The following is a 22,299-nucleotide window of genomic DNA, read 5'->3' on the forward strand; positions in this document are numbered from 1 at the left end:
TTTTAAAGTAGGCCCTACACCCAATGTGGAGCTCCAACTCCTGTCCCTGAGATCAAGAGTTGCATGCTCCTCAACTGAGCCAGCCAGGTGCCCCTCAGTTGTACATTTTGCAATGGGTGAATCATATGGTAGGTGAATTATATTTCAATAAAGCCATTTAAATTAATTTGAAAATTTTGGATGCAAGAAAGCTAATTTTGCCTGTTTATTTTTAAACTTTTAACAATGAGATACTAGAAAGTTTATAATTTCTTAAGTGGCTGGCGGTATATTCTGTTGAACCCTCTGGGCCAACGACCAAGGGTGAAGTGGCTATGGAAACCTAGGGCTAGTGTTACCCAAAGTGAAAGTCATAAACACAGGGAAGAGGGCTGGACAGAACGGCACACCTTTGGTGCAGGGTGAGAAGGCATGAGGGGTGTGGGAGAACCTGACTTGGAAGGTTGGGGGTTTTGAGGAGAAGGGTAAAACTCGAGGACTGGGGCAGGCCTCTGCGCCAGGTGCCAGCACATGGGACTGAGGAGCAGATGAGAATTTCTGGGCCCTAGGCAAACAGGGGGCGCTGTCTTTAGTCACCTCCCCGGAAGACTCCTCTCAGCCCAGCCGTGGGCAAAGCTGAGTTATCTTTCTCAAGTGGCTGCCCCAGCTGCCTGAGGCTCTGTTCTCCAGCCTCTGGGGCTGAGAAGAGCCAGGGCTTGACTCACCTGTGGCGTATTTGCATACCTGGAACCCAGCCGCTGTGAGATGTAGACAGCAGACGGGGAGCTCTGGCCTTTCCAGGCGGGGTGGAAGCCTGGAAGCTTCTTCAAGGAGTACTAGCCAAGGGAGTTTTTCTGGTCTGTTTGCAGAACGTGATAAACAAACCCTAGCGTTAGAGGTTTTGCTGATTGTGGCCTTGGGCACCTTCTTGGTATCCTCTCCTCAAGCCAGGTTTCTTTTTGCTCAGTTGGCGTCTTTCTGACACCCATTCCCAGGAAAAGTATAACACTTTGTCAAAGGTTATAGGCCTCTACAGAGGTTAGGGCCTCTACAGAGAAAGGATCCCGTGGCTCATCTGTGGAGACCAGAGAGATAATGGGACCAAAGGATACACGGGGGTGATTAGCCAGATGAATCATAACCCCAAAGCCCTGGTTCTGGAGGAAGGATCAGTAGCCTGGAAAGGGGAGAGAAAATCAAATACACTGGACTCGGTGTGAAGTGAGTATTTGCCACTATTCTGTGTCCTGTCCAAACTATGTCCTGACATTTGCTCCCACGGCAGTACACTTTACTTTTCTTCATGACGACTGTGTATCAGGTTTCCACAGACGGGGTGGGTGGTAAGCAAAGAAAACGGGGTAGGCAAGTTCGTGAACCTAGGGGCATTATCCAGGTCAGGTAAGATCTCCTGTTTTCTTGCCCCGATGAAGTAGCAGCGGAAAATTAAGTGTGTTCAATGAAGGCAGAGGACACACAGACAAGCCCATCTTCTGTACAACTGTAACCTCCCAAAGAGCAAGGATTAGAAATAATTTATGTCTCGCGTCCACAACAGGACCTGGTTTGCGGTGAGTACTCCAGGAATATTTGCAGCGTGGGTGGATGAATGGAGGGCGGGTGGGAGGGACACAACACAGGAGATAATTAATTAACATTGTGTTTATGTAATGATGTTTTGCGGGGGTGGGTGATGACAAGGAAAGGCTGGAGAAAGATTTCATTTATGTGATAGGCAAATAAATTCTGGAAGTGTTCAATTAAAACTAATATGATTGCATATTTGGTTTTGTCATCTTTCTAGCTTTTTCTGAGCAGTGCTTAGATAATGTTGAATGAGAGTGAGGGTAGAAGGGGAAAAGGAGGCCTAGAATTACAGCTCATGGGCCTCTCTCGCTCTCGATCTTGTAAAATGCAAACAACTTAGGAGTGGACAAATGACTTAATGATGATGTTGTCAGGGCCCTCAGAATAAATATTGCCTTTTCCATTCCCACCGCTGGTTCTGCACAGTGCAGCTGACGTATCCTTGAAAGGTTGAGATCTCCTCATTCTTATCTTCTGAGTCAGGCAGCATGAGATGGTGAAAAACTTGCTCAAAAAGCATTCGTATTATTTACCCCTGTCCCTTCAAGCCGAGGCAATCCTTTCTGGCCAAGGATCCTGTCCTGTAAGTGGGTTGGCTTTTTAGATTTGGCAGTGAGAAATCTATATTTTAAATCAAGGTACTTAAGAGTCGGAATACAGAAAGAGTTTCTATCTCCAGATAATTCTATCACGGAGCTCAAATGGCTCCTCTGGAATATTAGAGGGCAGGGAACTTCAAAGAAAGCATAACCATGTGTGATTATCAGAATGAATGTAGATCTCTAAGAATTCTGTGAAACCGTCTTATGTGTGTCCATAGCCCCGCTAGTAATTGAGGCAGACGTGATCCTGGTGGGGTGAGCTAAGCAAGCTGGACTCTTGTAAGGAAATAACTTTCTATGAAATCATGGAGGGGATGTGCAGGTGCAGCTGGGCGGGAGCCCTTGGCACCAGGGCTCCCAGTAATGGGTCCAAATCCCTGGTGCCCCTGTTCTCCTGCTCAAGTCACTTCTGCTCACGGACCTGTGCTATGACTCACAGCCAGCCAGCAGCAGCTGAGAGGAAATGATGTGGCAACTGTGTCCAAAGACGATGGCTAAATGTTGAAAATAGAAAAGAAAGCCCATTAAAAAATATGCTGTTGTATTTTACAAAGGCCGCGCAAGATTTAAAAAGCATGTTTAGCATTCCAAGTGTTTTCCCTTTTGTGTCTGCAGAGACCAGCTCTGAGAGTGATTTTTTGTTTACTTAACATTTAATCAAAAGAGATTTGGATGCCGCCAGCTTTTGAACAACAGCTTCAGTAGCCCTGCCTCTTTGCATTTAGTGCGAAGAGAGAAACTTCAACCAGACGGAGAATTTGATGTCTGTAATATGCACTAAAAGATCAGCTGGTCGAACTTTACAGGGCTAATAAAAGGGAAGAATTTTCCTGTGCTCAGGTCTTTTATGAATTATAAATAACCATTCACTTTGGAAGATAGCACATCATAAAATTTTTTTTCACAAATATGCACAAATCCATTTTAAGATCCAAGGAAAGAGATGTTCAGAAGTCTCAGATGTACTCAGTTTTGATTTCGTGGGGAAACATGTTCTTTTACCATATGGATGCTTTTAAGGGGGCCTTTAGCTGGGGCTCAGTAATGGTACCCCAGTGGCTAAATAAGGGATTTCTTTCCTTCTAACATTATTTCTCTGTTATTAAAGGTGGAAAAACCTTCCACAAATAGCATACTATTAGACTGCTTTAGGGGGTGTCCTGGGAATCAAGGTTATGTGTCTGCTCCAGAAATACTGTCTGTAATTATCATTCCTCAGTGGTTCTGAGGATGCAGTCCGGGCGTTTTCATTAATTTCTTGATTTTGCTAGTCTGGTGTGCGTGCCTGCTCTTGATATTCAATATTTTGCAGTAGGAGTTTTTTGTGGGTTTTTTTAGGGTCACAGGTCTCTCCCCCTCCCTGCCTCTCATAATAACAATGGTTATTATGTCTGGCTTCTTTTGTCTGCTAAAATAAAAAGGTACGAAAGACTAGATTGAGAACTCACATGTGAGATCCTTCCAAATCCAAGCCTTTATCTTCCCCTTTTGTAATTTAATATGAATATTAAGAGATCGAGCATTCAGATCTGACAAACAACGAAGGAGAATCCACAGGTCAGACTAGCATATCGATTTTTCCCCACCAGCACATTATTAGGAGTGTTTCCAAGTACAAAGTTGAAAGAATTTTACAGTGAACACCCATATGCCTACCATCTAGTTGTGGATTCTGCCCTTAACATGTAACCATTCTTAGCACCTATCCATACATCCCTCCTCTATTAATCCATCTTATCTGAGTCATGCCTTCCAAAGTAGAGTGTAAACATCAACCGATTTCCACTTAAAAACTTCATTATTTCCTTTTTTTCTGATGTAAAATTTATATACAATGAAATGTAAACTCTTAAGTGTACGTTTTCTGAGTTTGGACAAATGTATACCCGTGTCTCTTAAGCTTCTTCAAACACATTGAACATTATCATCATCCCAGAAAGTTCCCTTGTGCCACTTCCTGTCAATCCTCACCCCTACTTCCTTTCCCAGAGGCAATCGCTGTTTTGAGTTTAGTCACTGCAGATTAGTTTTGCCTATGCTAGAATTTCATGTAAGTGCGATCAAATAGAATGAGCTGTTTAATGTAAGACTTCTTTAACTCAGCATACTGTTTTTGAGATTTAGTCATGTTATTATGTAACACTAATTCATTTGTTCCATTGTGTTGCTGAGTAGTTTTCCATTATATGACTATACCACAGTGTGTATAGCTATTCCCCTCTTCACAGATACCTGGGCTGTCCTCAGTTTTTGGCTATTGTGCCTAAAGCTGTTGGGAACATTTTTATAAAAGTCTTTTTAAAGACTTATGTTTTCATTTCCTTCGGGAAAAGACCCATTTGTGTTGTTGATTGCCGAATCATGGGATGGATGTGTGTTTTGTTTTAAAGAAACCGCCATTCCTGTTTCTAAAGTGGGTGCACCATTTTACATTCCCACCAACAATGTAGGAGAGTTCCAGTTGCTTCACATTTTTGCTGACATTTAATGTTGTCACCTGTTTACTTTTAAACCATTTTGGTGAGGGTGTAGTAATGCCTCCTTGTGGCTTTAATTGCCATTTCCCGATAAATAAGGGCATTGAACACATTGTCATTGTGCTTAGTTGTCATTCATACATCTTCTTTTGTGAAGTGTGTGCTCAAAACTTCTGTTCATTCAAAATTTTCTTTGTCTTTATTGTTAAGTGGGAGTTCTTTATACATTCTGGGCTGAGTCCTCTGTGGAGTTTATGTTGCACAAATATTTTCTTCTAGTCCATGGCTTGCCTCTTCATTTTCTTTTATAAAAATTTACTTATTTATTTGTTTATTTATTTATTTATTTAGGGAGCAAGCTGGGGAGGGTCAGACACAGAGGGAGAAATTCCAAGTAGGCTCTGTGCTGTCAGTGCAGAGCTCCACAGCAGACTCCAGTGCATAAACTGTGAGATCATGATCTGAGCTGAAACCAAGAGTCAGATAGTTACCTGAATGAGCCAGCCAGGCATTCCTCATCTTATTTTTTAAATGTTTATTTATTTACTTTTGAGAGAAAATGAGAGTGTGAACAGGGAAAAGGCAGTGAGACTTTCACATGCTGTCAGCACAGAGCCCAGCTAGCTCCATATTACAAACTTCAAGATCAAGACCTGAGCTGAAATCAAGAGTCAGACACTTAACAGACTGGGCCACCCAGTCGTCCCTTGTGTATACATTTTCTTAGTGGTCTCTAATGATGGGAAGTTTTTTATTTTGATGAAGTCTGATTTATCAGTTTTTTCTTTTACAGTTATTGTGACCTAAACAAACAAACTTGATCTCAATAAATGGTGTACCCAAAATTTATTGTAGACTCAAAAACACTCAAAGCTTCACTGGCTTAATTGCAATAGATGTGTCTGCCTGAAAACACATCTATTTACATGGATTTTGGGAACAACTGAGGAAAACCTGGTGATATGTAAACACTCACTCTTACCACCCAGAGAACGAAACAAATTCTAGACCTCCCTTGCTACTTTGTACTATGATAACAAGGCTTCTGTTTTTGGTTTGTTTGTTTCATTTTTAAGATTTTTATTTTTTAGTTTGAAGTAATCTCTACACCCAACATGCGGCTCAAACTCACGACCCTGGGATCAAGAGTTGCATGCTTGGCCAACTGAGCCAAGCAGGCGCCCCAAGTCTTCTGTTTTATTGGTGGAAACAGTCACCATCTGCTCAAAGTCATGTTATGGTATCAAGTCAGTCCTTGGCTTATGAGCATCATAAATGTTTTTTTTAAATAAATTAATCATATATTATTGGGAAATCGTATTATAAACAGTTTGAATGTGTGGCATGAATGGATGAAGACTTCCCCACAAAGGCTCTAAGGAATTGAACTAAAGGAAGGAAAGCTACAGAGAGACCCAAGTGTCAGTGACAGCATGGGGCAAAATTAAGAGCAGGCTGAAGAGGGGAATGGTTGGCAATGAGAAAAGTAGAGCTTGGTAAAATAGAGACCAGCAGGAAAAATAGAGACATTCAACCTGCTGTGATTCTTTCAACCTGTTCTTGGGCTGTACATTGAAACTTTCCCCAAGATTGTACCCCAGACTCTTTGCCGACTGCTGTGTTGTCACTAAAGCTGTTTGATTTCTCCCTTTGTTTCCTGTTTGGACCTAAGGGACACTCAATACGGACGTGACATTTTGAAAACTAAACCCACATCTTTTTCACCTTATCTTCATTGTTGTTCTGGCCTACTTTCTCCTAGGCACTTTCTTGAAGGTGCAGGCGGAATGTGGTCTTGCAGACTTTCATGCAAACTCCCTTATGTTTCTCTCCCTCTCTGATTCCACCTTTTCCTCTGATCATTAATGTTCTCATTTAGCTGTGGGTTACCCTGGGCCCTCTGTTGTCCTCTTTTTTGTTTTTGTTTTTTTTTTAATCATTGAAATGATTTCCTTCTTTATTAGAGAATGATTCAGGAAAGAAAAGGGGTGAGACTTGAGTGGATGATCTTTGCTGTTTGACTACGGGTTGAAATGAGCAGTTGGATTTTTGTGTTTCATTGATCTTCTGGGTTTTTATAACCAACTCCTTTGGTTACTGACTGTATGATTATCATCAGAAATTATCTGGAAATATGAAGTATGGAGAGAGAGCACCAATTTGCAAAGCTCTAGGCGGTTCTAACCCTGGAGAATACTCCCCAATGACTATGTGGGTGTGCCTACCAGGCCTGGAGAGGATCTAGGCTAACGATGAATTTCCTAACCCCCCAGTCCTCATCCAATTGCTTGAGTATGAAGATTAGATGTGGGTGGTAAGACTTCCTGGCCTCCTGGATTTATTCATGAAGGGAGCAGATAAGGTCAGAATGAGGGAAGTCTAGGTTCTGAGTTAGAAAAATCAAATACAATTTCAGGGCCTCTGAAATAAAGATATGCCCTGAGTAATTCCTACACAAACATGAATGAAGTAATCAGAAGGGAGAAATGAATGGGGGTTCAAGTCACGGGGCCCATGATAAATTATGCCTGGCTATGCAAGTGGGTTAAATCACTTCCTAATACGTTGCCAACAGCACAAATATCTGCATTTAGCAACACATGCAACCAAAAAGTGAACCAAAAATACTCTCCAACTTTCTTCCTGTGTGGAATTCCTGCTATTTTACTGTCTCCAATGAGGCACTCAAGGGCTCTTGGGCGAAGTCAGGTAGGTGGGTGTCCCTGGCCTGCCATGTGGGTGGACTTAAGTGGGTGCTCGAAAGTGGTGGGGAGGGTTGTGCAGCTGTCCTGTTGCCAATCCTCCCCAAGCCCAGTTTCTGCTCATGCATATTCTTCTTTATACCAATGGGAGTGGGAGGTGAAAGTGTCCAAAACCCTGTCTTGGAATCTTTTTTCTTTTTCTTTCTTTTTTTTTTTTTTCATTTTGAGCTACTTCAAAATGTATATGAAGTGAAATGCAGAACCTTGAAACCCTGTTTCAGCCTCAAACTCAGTTGGCTTGGGTGGGCTGCGGGGTCCTTCACGAGCAGAAGAGTCTGGGTTGGATAAGAGAAATGGCTAATTCTGGATGGAACCCATGGGAAGCATACATTGATTCTTTCCTCCTTTTCTTCCTTTCTTCCTTCTTTCTTTCTTTGCTCCCTCCTTTCCTCCTTCTTTCTCCGATTCCTTCCTTCATCCTTCCCACCCCCTCCTCTTTTCTGCCCCTCCTCTCTTCCTTTCTTTATTCTTGGATAGATTCTTTATTCTCCATCTCCTAAGGAACAGGTCTGAAAGCAAAGAGAAAGACATGGTAAGAAAGAAAACTAAAGAAACTTTTCTCGTGACTGAATAAAAACTGACAATAAAAATGCCAAAGTTAGGCAATTATATTGACGACTGAACAGGAAATCAGTACTGTACAGAAGCTTCGCTTATTTTTTAGGCAAGATAATTCTTTTGATATATTACCAGAGTTCCACAGGAACATCTGGCTGACTAGAAGTTGTATTTTCTGAAGGGAGGGGGCAGCCATCGCTACCGTCAAGTATGCTCTAACTTTTCCTTAGAACCATAAGGTTTATCTGAATCTCACAATATCTATGATCTTGTGAGATCCAGATTTCCCTTCAAGCTGATGTTTGTCTTTCATTTGTTTCCTAATTAGCATTCAGGTTTCAGCCCAAGAGTACACCGCCAGAGGCAGAACGTCTCCCTTGGTGGTGACCCTTGTTGTCATCCTTCTACAGTGAATTCACAGGACTGTTCTGCGATTTTCAACTTTGCTCTGTGGTACGAGGTCTGTGAATGTTTAGTTGACAATACGTGTGCGCCTCTCTCATTTCCTGTTTTTAAGGGCTGCACTTAATTTATTTTAAAGGGTGGAATATTTTAAATTACAATTCAGCAGTTTTACTAAGGAAGGCTGTAAAACACAATGAGCAAGGAGTTTTACTTCCTCCTCACAATTGCTACTCCCTGGTTTTGAAATCTTGATATCCTCCAATCAGTGGGAATGACTTTAACTTAGGCTGTAACAGTTTGAACAGCAACCAAGCCATGGCTGGAGCTGTAGAAGGGCAAGGGATTCCTGCACACTATAATTTCATTTTTCCAGACGCCTTATTAGTACCCGGAATGTGTCTGCCTGTGCTTGATATTGTTCTATCATGTTGAGTTCCCCTCCCCCAGGCACAGCATTTGGATTGGTTACAGAATACAGTTGCTCAGCCAATCAAGAGAAACCTTTCTCCTGCAACCCTAGCAACACCTGACAATGGTCATTGACAAATGTTAGGAGAAAAATCCCTGACAAATCCAACTGGCCATGAAAGTGGTTTCTGTTGAGGGCAAACAGCTAGTCCTGCCCACAGAGCACTTTGTGCGGGCAAGAGGACTTAGTGGTTGGTGCCAGACCTGTAAAAACAGAACCTGCATGTGGATGCCTACCTTCGTCTGCCGCCACTTAGGCTAAGCGGACTGTTGTTTGGTCAAAGCCATTGTTGGACCTGGCAACCTGTTGTGCGTGTGTATGTAGGGGTGGGGCTCATCTTCTCCTACCCCGACCAAACCCCCATCCCCACCAGAATATTTTCAGTGGTTGGAGAAAGAGTCCATGTAATACTTTGGCTCCAAGGTCACACTTCTATCTCTGATGGTAATTTGTTCCTCAGGGTAAGGCAGGAGGAACATTTTTCTGAGGGCGGCAAGATACCTGGCCATGTCCCCGGTGGCACTTTTCCAAGCCTTCTGGCTACACATCTTTCACCTCCCAGCCAGGCTCTGAACCCTATTAGGGTGCAGTTGGCCTGTCTGGCTCACCTGCGGGCACATTGGGACACTCCTCTCGGGAGGCTGCTAGACCTAAATGAGCTCTCTCTGCTCTCCGGGAGGCTTCATGACTGAGGGATCTGTAGGCAGACCTGGCAGAGGCTGGGGTGGGGGAGGGGGCAGGGAATGGAGAATAAGAAAGGGGACCTGCCAAAAACATGCACAGACAATTCATACGCAAACACATGTTCCCACAAAGACATAATAGCCGTGTGTCTAGGATACCCTCCTCAAGTCCCCTTACACGATCATTCCAGTTAGTCTAGCCACCTTGGAGGCATATTTCAAACCCTGATTGAGTAATCCATTGTGTGGTGATTAGCTGTTAATGAAGCTGAAAATACCTAAATCATCCAAGAAGTAATCTGAATTAATTTTTTTTTTTTGTTACACTGCAAGACAAGTCGGTGTCAAGACAAAGACCTGGGGATATATACAGAGACATTTGCACACATGGATATAATGCACACTCGCAGATAAACCTAGGTAAGAGGAACAGAGGTAGAACAACCTGGGGAACAAGATGGGGAAAACAGAAAATGGAAACTTCAAGGACAGACATGAATTGAAGAATGGGAAACCCAAGGTAACATTTTCAAAAGTGATGTTCATTCAGTGCTCTCCACCCACATGCCAGACACCCTCTCTCTGTTAGCACCACCCTGCAGTGCCTGTCCTGAATATACTTTTCCATGGGGGTTGGTGGAGGGGTTGGCAGTCAGTTGAACTAATTCCTTAGCATTATAAAATGATAATGGCTTCAAGTCTCAGCCTTTCAGGGGGTAGTGATATTTTTCAAAGGGGGCTCATTAAGGTCCAAAAGAACCAAATCTCTAATGTTTGAATTATAAATTGAGAGGAATATCTTTAGTGTGGAGATGTGGCCTTGCTCAAACACATTTTTAAGGTAGAAGCCTCTGGATACTCCTAATGCCAGAATTACAGGCAAGAAGGAGTAGCTGGAGTAGTAGCTGATTCCATGTCCATCCTACAGGGAACTTGGAAACTTTCTGGTGATGTGAGATATGAAAATTACAGGGGTGCTTGTGTGGCTCAGTCAGTTGGCCATCGGCTTTGGCTCAGATCATGCTCTCAAGATTTGTGAGTTTGAGCCCTTCGTCGGGCTCTGTGCTGACAGCTCAGAGCCCGGAGACTGCTTTGGATTCTGTGTCTCCCTCTCTCTCCAAACCTCCCCTGTTTGCATTCTGTCTGTCTCTCACATTAAAAAAATTTAAAAAGAAAGAAAATTATGATAAAGGATACCATACATTGTGTTACAAGCCAAACCTTATATAGCCATATCCATGCACATAGTTCCCAGTTTCTGAAAGAAATGAAGCCATTCCGAGAGGAGGTAAATTTATGGGCATTGCCTATTGAGGAATCAAACAATTTTCTTCCTTTCCCAGATCTTTAGAAGTTTGTCAGTTATTACCAGTCACGTTTTCTGTGGGTATGAGCAACTATCAACTACTAAGACTATGAAACAACAATGAAAAGTAACATCAACTGTTTACTTCTTGCTCTAGAAGTTCAGAAATCTTATTTACTTGTGAAAAAAGGAAAGACAAAATAAAACTGACAATGTATATAGCATGGCTCTTTGTAACCCAACTTTCCAGGGGGTCAGAAAGAGCCATATAAAGTATCTGAAGCTTAAGAAGGTGCCTAGAGGGAAGATGTAAAGGTTCTCATTTAGAGTGGATAGTTGATGCTCGACAGTTTGAACTTGACTTAAGGATAAACCAAGAGCTTGCAACTGGGACAGGGCATGTTTATCTTTAGGGCAGCAGTTTGCAGGTGGAGGCATTCCCACAAAGAACAATTGCCTAGCACATTCTAGGCACAAAAATAAGTATTTGTTGGTGACCCAGAAGCACTGCCTCCAAATCGACCTCCTCTCAATTCAGATACTATCAAAGGAGGAAAACTCTAGAGCCCCAAGAAAAACCCATTTCCCTCCTCTTAATCCCTAAGAGATCATTGTTTCCTATTTCCAAAGCAACTAGAAGACGCAAAATTGCCAAAACTTGAGATACTTCAGATGAAAGCCAGAAAAAAGAAAATTAACAAGAGACAAATGGTACAGACAGCATGTATGACAGAGTGGCCGGGTTTCTGAAATTTGGGGAGATTTTATTTCTTTCCTTGCAAGAATGCAACGCTGTCCGGAATGTAGCTGTGGAGCTTCTGGCCATGCTGCTAAATGCTCACTGAGTACTTCGTTTTATTCTTTTCTTGAAAGGTAAGGAGAGACCCGTGGGCCTTGGCAGCAATTAAGTAGAGGTAAGCTGTTGGAAATTGCTCTCTCCTGGCAAGCCTCAGTGTTAACCACAACGAGGAGGCCAGTCTGCCTACAGTGCCCTTGCTCCCTTTCTTCCATGGGGTGAACAAATATTTATTGAGCACCTTCTATTTTCTAGGTAATCTATTCCACACACAACAAATGAAAACATACAACTCTGATAAGGGCTCCTAGGAGAAGTCCATGGAACTACGAGAGTGTGTCATAAGGAGAGCTGACCTGTTAGAGTCACCAGGCCATCCTACGGAAGTGTGATTAAGCTGAGTAGGAGGAAACTGGGCAGTGGTTGCAGGGCCAGTGGAGGGAGAACATTCCAGGAAGTGGGAACTCTTGGGCAAAGGCCCTTTGGAGGAAGTGAGCCTCGAGTGTTCAAGGAACTGAAAGCAGGCCTGAGCAGCCTGTGCTGGCAGAACCCCAGAGAGTGAGGGGAATGAACTTGGGGCAAGGCCAGAGCAGGAGCCAGGTCATTCTCAGTGCAGAGCCTAGAGTCTGGCGGGGGGGTTGTTAAGGATTTTGGTGTCTCTCTCTCTCCTCATTCCAGGCTGAACTCAAGCTGTAACAGGAATGCATGACAGGCCCTTCTTCTGTGTGATCTGGGAATGGAAGCTTCTGGTTTATCAGAAATCCATAAATTCCAGATGTGAACCACCAAGTTTCAAAGGATTATGCTTTTATGAAGTACTTTAAACCTAAATCATATTCAGGAGATGTTATGCATGAAGATGCAGTAGGCACTTGGGAGCCATCATCATCATGAATTTCACTTATCGTCATATATTAACCCCTCAGAAGCCAGAGTTTGACCATCTAATAACTTCCCCTCTATCTGTGACCAGAGGGGAGGTCCTCATTAAGAACCTGATTTTCATTTTACATACAGTTCTAAGAAGTGAGTTTTTTGGGTTCCAAGGGCACAGCACATAGGGGAAAATAATTTAGAAAGGAAGAAGGGATGGGGGTGGTATATGTAAATAATTAAAAGTAATGGGGGGGGGCAGCACAACTGTAGAGGAGGAGACCAAAAAAGAACCGCCTCCCAAACAAAACAAAACTCCTGAGACAAGAAACCCATAAGAACTGAAAACTAAATTAAAAAAAAAAAGATGGAAGAAAGAGAAAGAAAAGACTAAAAGCAATCTGGGGCTTGAATTACGGACAAATCTTGCATGCCTTAAGATCTTGAGGGCTCCGTTGTGTTTATAATAAGACTTCATGCTTAAGAAGTCAGTCATATTTTAGAAAGATTTCTAGGCCACAGAGTCAAGCTTTTAAAAAGGGGTTTGGTACTTAAGAAGTAGATCTTCAGTCATTGGGGAAATTGTGCATTGAGGATGGTTCTTACCAAGGTTCTGTGCAATCACAGGTTTGCTGTATGGTTCTGTGGAGGTGTTAATACATACTCCGGGCTGAGAAAATATGTGACATACCAGCTTTTGCTCAAACTGCTTCATTTTCACGAGCCCTCAAATTCTGGGTTTGGACAAAATCATCAGAAGTGACAATTTTCATATGTGAATCGTCATGATGCCATTTTGGATGACGAATGAGTTCTTGAATATTTAAAAATATTGTAGGTGAGGGGCGCCTGGGTGGCTTAGTCGGTTAAGTGTCCGACTTTCGCTTAGGTCATGATCTCGGGGTTCATGGGTTCGAGCCCCGCGTCGGGCTCTGTGCTGACTGCCAGCTCGGAGTCTGGAGCCTATTTCAGAGTCTGTGTCTCCCTCTCTCTCTGACCCTCCCCTGCTCACGCTGTCTCTCTCTCTTTCTCTCCTAGAAATAAGTAAAAAAAATATAAAAAAAATATTGTAGGTGATACAGTGTCCTCCATAATACATCTTAAAGTTTGGCTTTCCCATTCTTAACATTAATTTTCATGCTCTCTTAAATGCAAATAATCTTTCTCCAGGCATAAGGTGCTCTCTAAAGTTATGTGGTTGTCTGAACTTTATATTTTCACTTCTTCCAGACAGGAAGGAGCATGAACAAAATACACTCCAAACACTTTGGAAAATGCTCATGCTATATGTTTATGGAATGATTTGGGGGATGACATTACGCTTGGCAAATATATCCTCCGTACATGTCAGAGCATCTTCTTTCTCCCTAGAGAATACGTTGACACTGTAGTAGTTGGTGTTTTAAATGTGTTTTTCTTGTGCTACCTTACTTATCAGATCCATCTGCAAAAGAGTGATGGAGTTTTGAGGAAATCATTAATTTTCTAAGTGGTGATTCTTCTACAGTGCTCTTTCAGTATTTAACAGCAGGAGTTTTTTGTTGTTGTTTTTGTTCTTTTTCCCCCAGTTGAAATAGGTAAATAAATACGGAAGTAAATATTTTCACATTATCCAATTAAATATATTCTTGGGTCTATCTTGTGACAAGCAGTACAAAAGACCTAGTAAAAAGTTACAGCTATTATAAAGGGGAAAGACTAAATGCTCTAATTAAATGCGGCACTTCCTATTTCTTTTGACTATCACTAGGTTCTACGCCTGGTTGGAGGCCAGTAAAACATTCTGGTTCTGAGATGGCTTTTATTTGATGAGACTCACCACTGCACTTGAGAGTGGAATGAATAGCACAACGATACCAGTCTGGTCAGTTTTCACAATACTGAAATTGTACACAGACTGTATTTACACTAAAATATTTTTCCTCAAAATTAACGTAAGTAAATAAAAATAATAGATGATCTAATATTTAACATAAGCAAGCACCTTTTACCTCTTGAGGGAGAAATTATTGTTCAAACACAAAATTTATCTTGTTAGTTTTTAATTTTCATTTTTAAGTAATCTCTACACCCAAGAAGAGGATCAAACTCACAACCCCCAAATCAAGAGTCACATGCTCTATTGACTGAGCCAGACACCTCCTCAAATTATAAAATATAAAGAAAATTTATTTGTAAGCAAGTTGCTAACCTGATCATTTTGTATATGTTGAGATGTAATGATTTTTCAAAATTTCAGATTGTAACTTTAAAGGCTTTGATCTTAATAGAAACACTGTTCTTAGAAGTAAGGTGGAAAAGGGGTGCCAGGGTGGCTCAGTCAGTTAAGCACCCAACTTCAACGCAAGTCATGATCTCACAATTTGCGGGTTTGAGCCCCACGACAGGGACTGTGCTGACAGCTCAGAGCCTGGAGCCTGTTTCAGGTTCTGTGTCCCCTCACCCCCCCCATTCCCTGCTTGTGTGTGCGCACGCACGCGCACGTGCGCTCTCTTTCTCTCTCTCTCTCTCTCTCTCTCTCTCTCAAAAATAAACAGGGGCGCCTAGGTGGCACAGCCACTGAAGCATCAGACTTCAGCTCAGGTCATGATCTCGTGGTTCGTGGTTCAAGCCCTGCGATGGACTCTGTGCTGACAGCTCAGAGCCTGAGCCTGCTTCAGATTCTGTGTCTTCCTCTCTCTCTCTGCCCTTCCCCCGATCATGCTCTGCGTCCCTCTCTCAAAAATAAACAAACATTAAAAAAATTAAAAAAAATTAAACAAAAATTTAAAAAAGACAGATTCCAAGCCTTACTCCAGCCCTCTCTAAGGAAGAGGTAAAGAAAATCTATCTACCTACCTAAATATAGAGACAGAGACAGCATGAGCAGGAGAGGGACACAGGGGGAGAAAGAGACTCCCAAGCAGCGTCTCTGCGCTGTCAGCACAGAGCTCAATGTGGGGCTCAAAATCACAAAACTGTGAGATCACGACCTGAGCTGAAACCAAGAGTCAGATGTTTAACCAAATGAGCTACCCAGGCGCTGCAAGAAAATCTAATTTTTAACCAGTACTCAGGGCAATTCTGATTTTGTGAGTTTGGGAAATACTGGATGACAGAGAAAGTTCTGGCTTTCTCCTCAGACGGACAAAATTTGAATCCTTGCTTGGCCCAATAAGAGCCAAAAAACATTTGGCAAATTTCTCAGAACCTCAATTTGTTCATTTGTTTCTTGAGCAGGGAGACCGGGACAGCAACTGAACTACTGTTTGTAAAGGACCAACCCCTATGTCTGCACCTAATACTGTCTAAAACATATTAACAGTAAAATATTAGTGGTTTGATTTTCGGGAGTTTAACAAAGTGAAATTAATCAAAATTTCCCCCTCTTCAGGGGAATAAAATTTTAATTCATTCAGTTCTGGTCTGATCATTCCATGCCGACCTCTTATATTGCCCAAGAATCTATTCAGTGGAAATGACTGAACAGAAAGATTCTTTGGGCACTTGTCCCTATTACTGGACATTTTGCTGCAATAAAGTGTCATCTCTAATATCTCATTCTTCACTCTTTTTTAGCCACATAGTATAGAATTCTTTGTCATTTCACTGGAGGGGTGAATAATGCCTGGCTCACAGGCTAACCATGCTGTTTCAGGATTTGCTTCCTCTCCAAATATTTTAATTATATTCCAGGGAACATAATTGCCTATGGTTATAATATAAAAAGTATATCCCAGTATTAGGAAGTGCATGGGTATAACTTTGTGTCCATCTTCAAATGACTTGGAAGTTCCTTTGATCTAATCTAATTTAATCTAATTCCACATCTTGGAATCTTCCTACTAAAGGCAAATTATTCCCTTGATCAGCTGAGATGACTAGCAATAATGACGAGGCAATGTCATTTTTTTCTTTCTGGAGTCTTCCCCCCAAGCCCTGGGATTGTGTGATGTTCTTGCCATTGAAGAGTAGTTTTCGAACTTGAGTATAAAAAAGCCTTATGTGGGGAGTGACTGATTGTTAATTTATGGTTCCCAGTTCCAGCATTTATGCTCAGGTGTACTCTAAGTGTTCCTTCTTTGTAAATCACTGCTCCAGGAATTTGATAAATCTCTACCGATTTAATTCAATTTTTTCACTTTTGAAAATGTTTGAGAGAGAGAGAGTGCGCGCACACACAAGAGTACATGTGCACAAGGAGGGGAGGGGCAGAGAGAGAGGGACAGAGAGAGAGAATCTCAAGCAGGCTCCACATTGTCAGTGCAGAGCCTGATAAAGGGCTTGATCTCAGGAACTGTGAGACTATGACCTGAGCGGAAATCAGGAGTCAGACACTTAAGTGACTGAACTCTCCAGGCACCTCAAATTTTTCATTTTTAAATTAAAGGTGGACACAGGTGCCATGCTAGGTCTCTGGATAGGACTCTACCTCCATGTATGCATCCAACTGCACACGGCAGGTGGTAGATTTGGCGTGGGGGAAGGGAGTATCTCTTTCTTGAGGCTATCAGTTTAGCTATTGGGAGTCCTGGTAATAAAGTTTGCCTGTCAGCCTAGCTCCTGACCACACTGGCTGATGTGGTATGTGATGTGATATGATGAGTCACAGCATTTGGGAAGCTGTAGACTTTCCGTACTTTCATTTCTTACCATTGCCTCATGGTAAATATTAGAACATAATCAGGGGCCTCTAGTCCTGATTTAGTCCCTGGGGTAGGGTCTTGTTTGAAAAGGGCAATTATAAGTACTTAGTAATGGATTCTATGAACACCAGAAAAACACTGTAAATACCCCCACAACGAGAGCTGGCACAGTACCAACCAATAATAACATACTGTGACTTCTTCCTTGGCTCATGGGTATCGTTAACCTCTGGGGAGACAGAAGCCTTGCAGTATGGTGCTGGGCACTTGGGGCTACAGAAATGGCTGAGGCATAATCCCAACCCTCAGAGAATTTCTAACCAGGGAAGGGAGAGAATGCAAATGGCTCAGGCAAGTGTAAACATAACTGTGAAGCCAGGCAGAATGGTATAGATGCTATAGAAAAGATCCAACGTGTTAGAAGGGCTCGAAGAGAGAGATCACACTTCTAGGTGGGTTTTCCCAGAGGAAGCGGCATTTGAACAAGTCCTTGAAAGAAGGGTAGGAATTTGACAAGTTACAAGGGAAGAGAGAGACATTACAGGCAGCAGACTTGTCCTGAGCAAATGTTGGCAGTGGGAAAACGGGGACGACTTCTGGGGAAACTGGGAGAAGTCGTGTTGGAGCATAAGAAAAATCCTGTTGTTGAGTTGGAAGTGCTACTGGTTTTTATGGGACATGAAGCTGGAAAGCTGAGTTTGGTCAAGATCATATCTGAGTTTAGTCTTTTGCCAGTAGGCAGCATGGAGTCATTTAAAAGAACTTGAGCAGGAGGGTGACACCGTTAGAACTGTACTTGAGGAAGCACAACAGCTGGGTGGAGGAGGATTTGGAAGAAGAGAGGTTATACAGACATACCAGTGAGGAGGCCCTGCAGACTGAAGAGCCGGAAAAATTGAGCAGCAAGAGGGACTGGGAGAGACAACACAGCAAGTAAGCCTAAGTGGGAGTCGCAAAGGAAAAGAGGAATAAAGCTTGGGAGCCTGTAACAGGCAGCAATAGTAATCACAGTCTAGGGGAAGAAAGAGGTCCTGGTTTCCAGGGAAAGGTGGCACTCTGGATCTGAGGTGGCCGTGGGTACCTTCCTGGCAATGGAAAAGGGAAGTAGCCACCAGGAAGAAAGTGAGCTGAAGCAGAGATCATTACTGGGGGACGGAATGGTGGAAACTCTCCAAGGAGTAGGTCACAAAAAATGGAGAAAAGGACTATGATAGGCTGTAAGGAAGGGTGTACATTAAAATGTTTGCAGGAAGAGAAAACCAAAGACAAGGCAGAGAAAGATGAGTTGGAGGTGACTAGCCGCAGACTAGTAAAAGTTTCCCTAGTCAGGGAAACTAGGGAGAGAACGAGAGAGAGAGTGGTTTCAGCTTAAGCGACTGGAGAGAGGGAAAACTGAGCTGAGATGGTGGCTCTGGATTCTTTTTTGAATTACAGTTAAACGAGATCCCTCCAATGTAGGATGATGCCTTAAATCTAATCTCTTTGGTTCATGACAAAATCGAAGTCTCTAAAGTTAGGCACCTCCCAAGTGTCTCCCACTAACACATCCTATGACCCTGAAAAAGTCACTTATCCTGTTTGGGGGCACCTGCTTTGTCATCTTTTACTTTCCAGATAAGCGATTCTGTGTGTATACGTATGAAAATGCTTGGTAATCTACACAGTATTACACAAGCCTGAGACTTACTGTGACTGTATTTGAGAAGAATAAGAGCTCAAATTGTATTTTACTTTTCGGTTTACTTTCTTCTCCTATCACCTATGTTTTTCAAACACTTAAAAATTAGGTTTATTTTTAATAGATCCATAAATGGAATAACTAGAGGAAAGAGCCTTCCCCTCCCATTTGTCTATAAAGATATTCTTCCAGCTTTTTTCTCAGGCCTTTACCTAAGCATTGAGAGGTACGCCCCCAAATACTAGACAGATATACAAAAACATTATGTTATCAAAATTTCCTAACAGGCAAGGCAGCGATGGACAGTCGGCCAGCATCCTGTCCCCCAGGGACCTGCAGCCTGGGGCTTCGCAAGGCCTGACCAGAGTTAAGAGCCAAGACCTGCAGTTCGACATCCCCTGGGCCTCGGCCTTCGGGGGACGATTTTCTTTAAAACTCAGAAGCACTCTATTTCCTTTAATTTCAACCCAGGCAATGAAACAGGCAGGTGGGTAACACCAGCCAAGAACTCTAAAAGATGTGAAAGTGTCAAAGGAGATACGAGTTATCTTCCACAACAGCGGCCATATCAGTATTACGATTTACAGTAAAAACAAGGTGGGGCGGAGAATAAGGATGTCTCCAACGCGCTAATTAAGTCTGTGGCTTGGACCCAGATTTGACCGAGCGCTGTGGAGTGCGAACAATATCCGCAGGGTTCCCCGTTCAGCCCAGGACTCGCCTCTTTGCCTTCGCTGGCGCCCTCGTACCAGCGAGCTGCGCTCTTTGCCTGTCCGCCCCCGTGGCTACCTTTACCGGAGTGGAAGGGCCGTTCGGGAGTCGCCAGAGCGTCTGAGCGGACGGCGTGCGTCCCGAGCGCCTAGGCTCCCGGCGGCCAGGCACCCGGGGCCGAGCCGAGCCCGACCTACGTGCGCACCGAGCGCGTTAGCAGCCGCCGTCCGCCGCCGAGCGGCCGGGGCGCGCCGTCTGCAGCCGGCTGGGCTGTGCGCGCGCGCCCGTGGGGTGTGTGCGCGCGCGCCCGTGGCGTGTGTACTCACAAAGGTGTGTTCGCTAAACCCACTGCCCGGGTGTACCCTCTACCTCGAGCAGAGCGCCGGGCCTGGAGCTGGGTCTCGGTGGCGCGGCCGCGGGGGCGACGAGAGCGGGTTCAAGTTCCCCGGCTCCGCGCCAGCGGCCTGGCCAGCTTCCTCGCCCGCGGGGCTGAGAGTGCGCTAGGGCGGGGAGGCCGCGGCCAGCTCGGGACGCGCGTTGCACAGCTGAGGGGCAGGTTCCGAGCGCTTTGCGCGTTTTGGAACACTTTGGTCGGCTCGGCCCCCAGAGCGGCCGCCGGGACAGAGCGGACACGGGAATCCGGGATGGGTGCACTGCAGCCACGCGGGGCAGCTGAGCCGGTGCTCTCCTTCCCTACCCGGCTCTGCAAAAGTGAACTGGAAAACAGCCGCCGAGCGCAGCCTCCTCCCTCTTCCCCAGCGCCGCAGTCCTGGCCGGGGTGGGGGTGGGGGGAGTTCCCCTGGGCTCACTGAAGGGGAAGCGGGCAGCCAGGCTGCCTCGGCCGCACCTCCTCCGCCTTCCTCTCCACCCCCGTCCCCCAGGTTCCACGCCGCATTTCTTTGTTTTGAAAGCGCCTCCTCCGCCCAGAGGCTTTTCCCCGGGCGGCCCGGCTCTGACGGGGGGGTGGGGCATTGGCTCGCGGGCCCCGCCCCTCATTTAGCTCGGACCCTTCCCCGGGCTCTTCTCGCCCCCAATTCTCCCAAGCCGCCAGCTCCCTTTCCCTCCGCTTTTCGACCCACGAGGCGCGTCTTCACTTGGCGGACATCAAAGGGAGGCAGAGAATTGAAGGGGGAAGTTGAGTTGGCAGGGGGGACAGAGACCCACCCACCTTAGGCCAGGCCCGGCGGCCCGTCCCCTCCCGCGGGAACCCCGCCTGAGCCCCGCCCCCCGCGTCACAGCAGCCTGACATTCTCACAACCCGTCCGGCACCCAACCTCGCCGCCCCCGCTACCCCCGTGTCCGCGGAGTGCTCTATTTATGTTTCAGCCCAGCGATTTGCATAGGCTCCGCCTCTGGCCCTAGGTCCCCCTATCGGTTCCCCGCCTCAACCTCGACGTCACGGAGCAGGCCCCGCCTCTCGTGCCCGTACAAGGAGCGGCGGGCCCTAGATGGCAGCGTGGCGTCGCCGCGGCGTGTGCGTGTCGCGCTTCCTTGTGCCGTTTATAGGGTCCCGGCACTTCCGCTGTCGGGTTAGAAGCGGCGCGGTCATGGCGGAGCGCGGACAGCAGCCTCCTCCCGCGAAACGGCTCTGCTGCCGGCCGGGCGGCGGCGGTGGCGGCGGGGGCAGCAGTGGCGGTGGAGGAGCGGGTGGCGGCTACAGCTCTGCTTGTCGGCCCGGCCAGCGGGCAGGCAGTGCGGCTGCGGCGGCGTGCGGGGGCGGCGCGGCGTTGGGGCTGCTGCCGCCGGGCAAGACTCAGAGCCCCGAGTCGCTGCTGGACATCGCGGCGCGCAAGGTGGCGGAGAAGTGGCCGTTCCAGCGCGTGGAGGAGCGCTTCGAGCGCATCCCGGAGCCGGTGCAGCGCCGCATCGTTTACTGGTCCTTTCCCCGCAGCGAGCGGGAGATCTGCATGTACTCGTCCTTCAACACCGGCGGCGGCGCCGCGGGCGGCCCCGGCGACGACAGCGGCGGCCCCGGCAGCGCGGGCGGCGGTGCGGGCGGCGCAGGCGGCGGCGGCTCCTCGTCCTCGCCGGCCGCCACCTCGGCCGCCGCCGCCGCTGCCGCCGCCGCCGCCGCCGCCGGGGCCGGGGCCCCGTCGGTGGGGGCCGCCGGCACAGCGGACGGCGGCGACGAGACACGGCTGCCCTTCCGCCGGGGCATCGCGCTGCTGGAGAGCGGCTGCGTCGACAACGTCCTGCAAGTCGGTGAGTCACGGGGCAGCAGCGGAGCCGTCTGTCCGTCCGTCAGTCCCTCGGGGGGGCGCCCGCCCCCTCTCCTCCGGGCAGCCCCTCAGCTCGGCGCGCGTCCGCACCCCCTCCCGATGCCCTCCCCGGCCGGGACCGTCCTCTCCAGCGGAGCGCCCATTTCCTTCTCGCCCCTCCCCGCCTCCGTCTCCCCGGACGGGCCAGCGCGAGTGGGAAATGAATCAGCAGGACTCGCCCCGCGGCGGGGCCGGCGGGGTGGGTGTCGGGTGCCCCCGGCCCGCTCCGTTCCCCGCCTTCCTCTTGGAGGGCACGTCCCGGAGGGCTGCTCGCCCTTTTTGGGGGGTGTTTGTGGACAAAGGCGGAGGCGGACGGCCGGGCTCCGGCGAAGGGTGTGTGTGGCGGGGCCGTGCGGGGCGGGGGAGGGGGCGCGGGCCGCACAGACAATGCCGGCCGGGGCCGAGCCGGCGGCCGGGCCGCCCTCCGCGCTCACCCTGCTCTCCTCCCCTTGTCTGCCGTTCGCTCCCCTTTCTTTCTCCTTTCTCCCCCTCCCCGCCTCCTCTATTGGAGGGGTGGGGACTACATTTTA

General features: G+C 46.4%; 1 protein-coding gene across 1 annotated transcript in view; it reads left to right on the forward strand.

Moving 5' to 3' along the window:
* The first annotated feature begins 21,056 nt into the window (after nt 1–21,056).
* ZSWIM6 (zinc finger SWIM-type containing 6) overlaps nt 21,057–22,299 on the forward strand; it is a 193,811-nt gene continuing 192,568 nt past the window's right edge. Inside the window, exon 1 of the mRNA XM_039255588.1 lies at nt 21,057–21,713. Within this exon, the coding sequence (XP_039111519.1) occupies nt 21,059–21,713 (655 nt within the window). The 5' untranslated portion in view covers nt 21,057–21,058. The remainder of the gene's footprint in view (nt 21,714–22,299) is intronic.

Source organism: Hyaena hyaena, unplaced genomic scaffold (genome assembly GCF_003009895.1).
Source record: "Hyaena hyaena isolate Hyena2069 unplaced genomic scaffold, ASM300989v1 scaffold_532, whole genome shotgun sequence".
NCBI classification, from domain to species: Eukaryota; Metazoa; Chordata; class Mammalia; order Carnivora; family Hyaenidae; genus Hyaena; species Hyaena hyaena.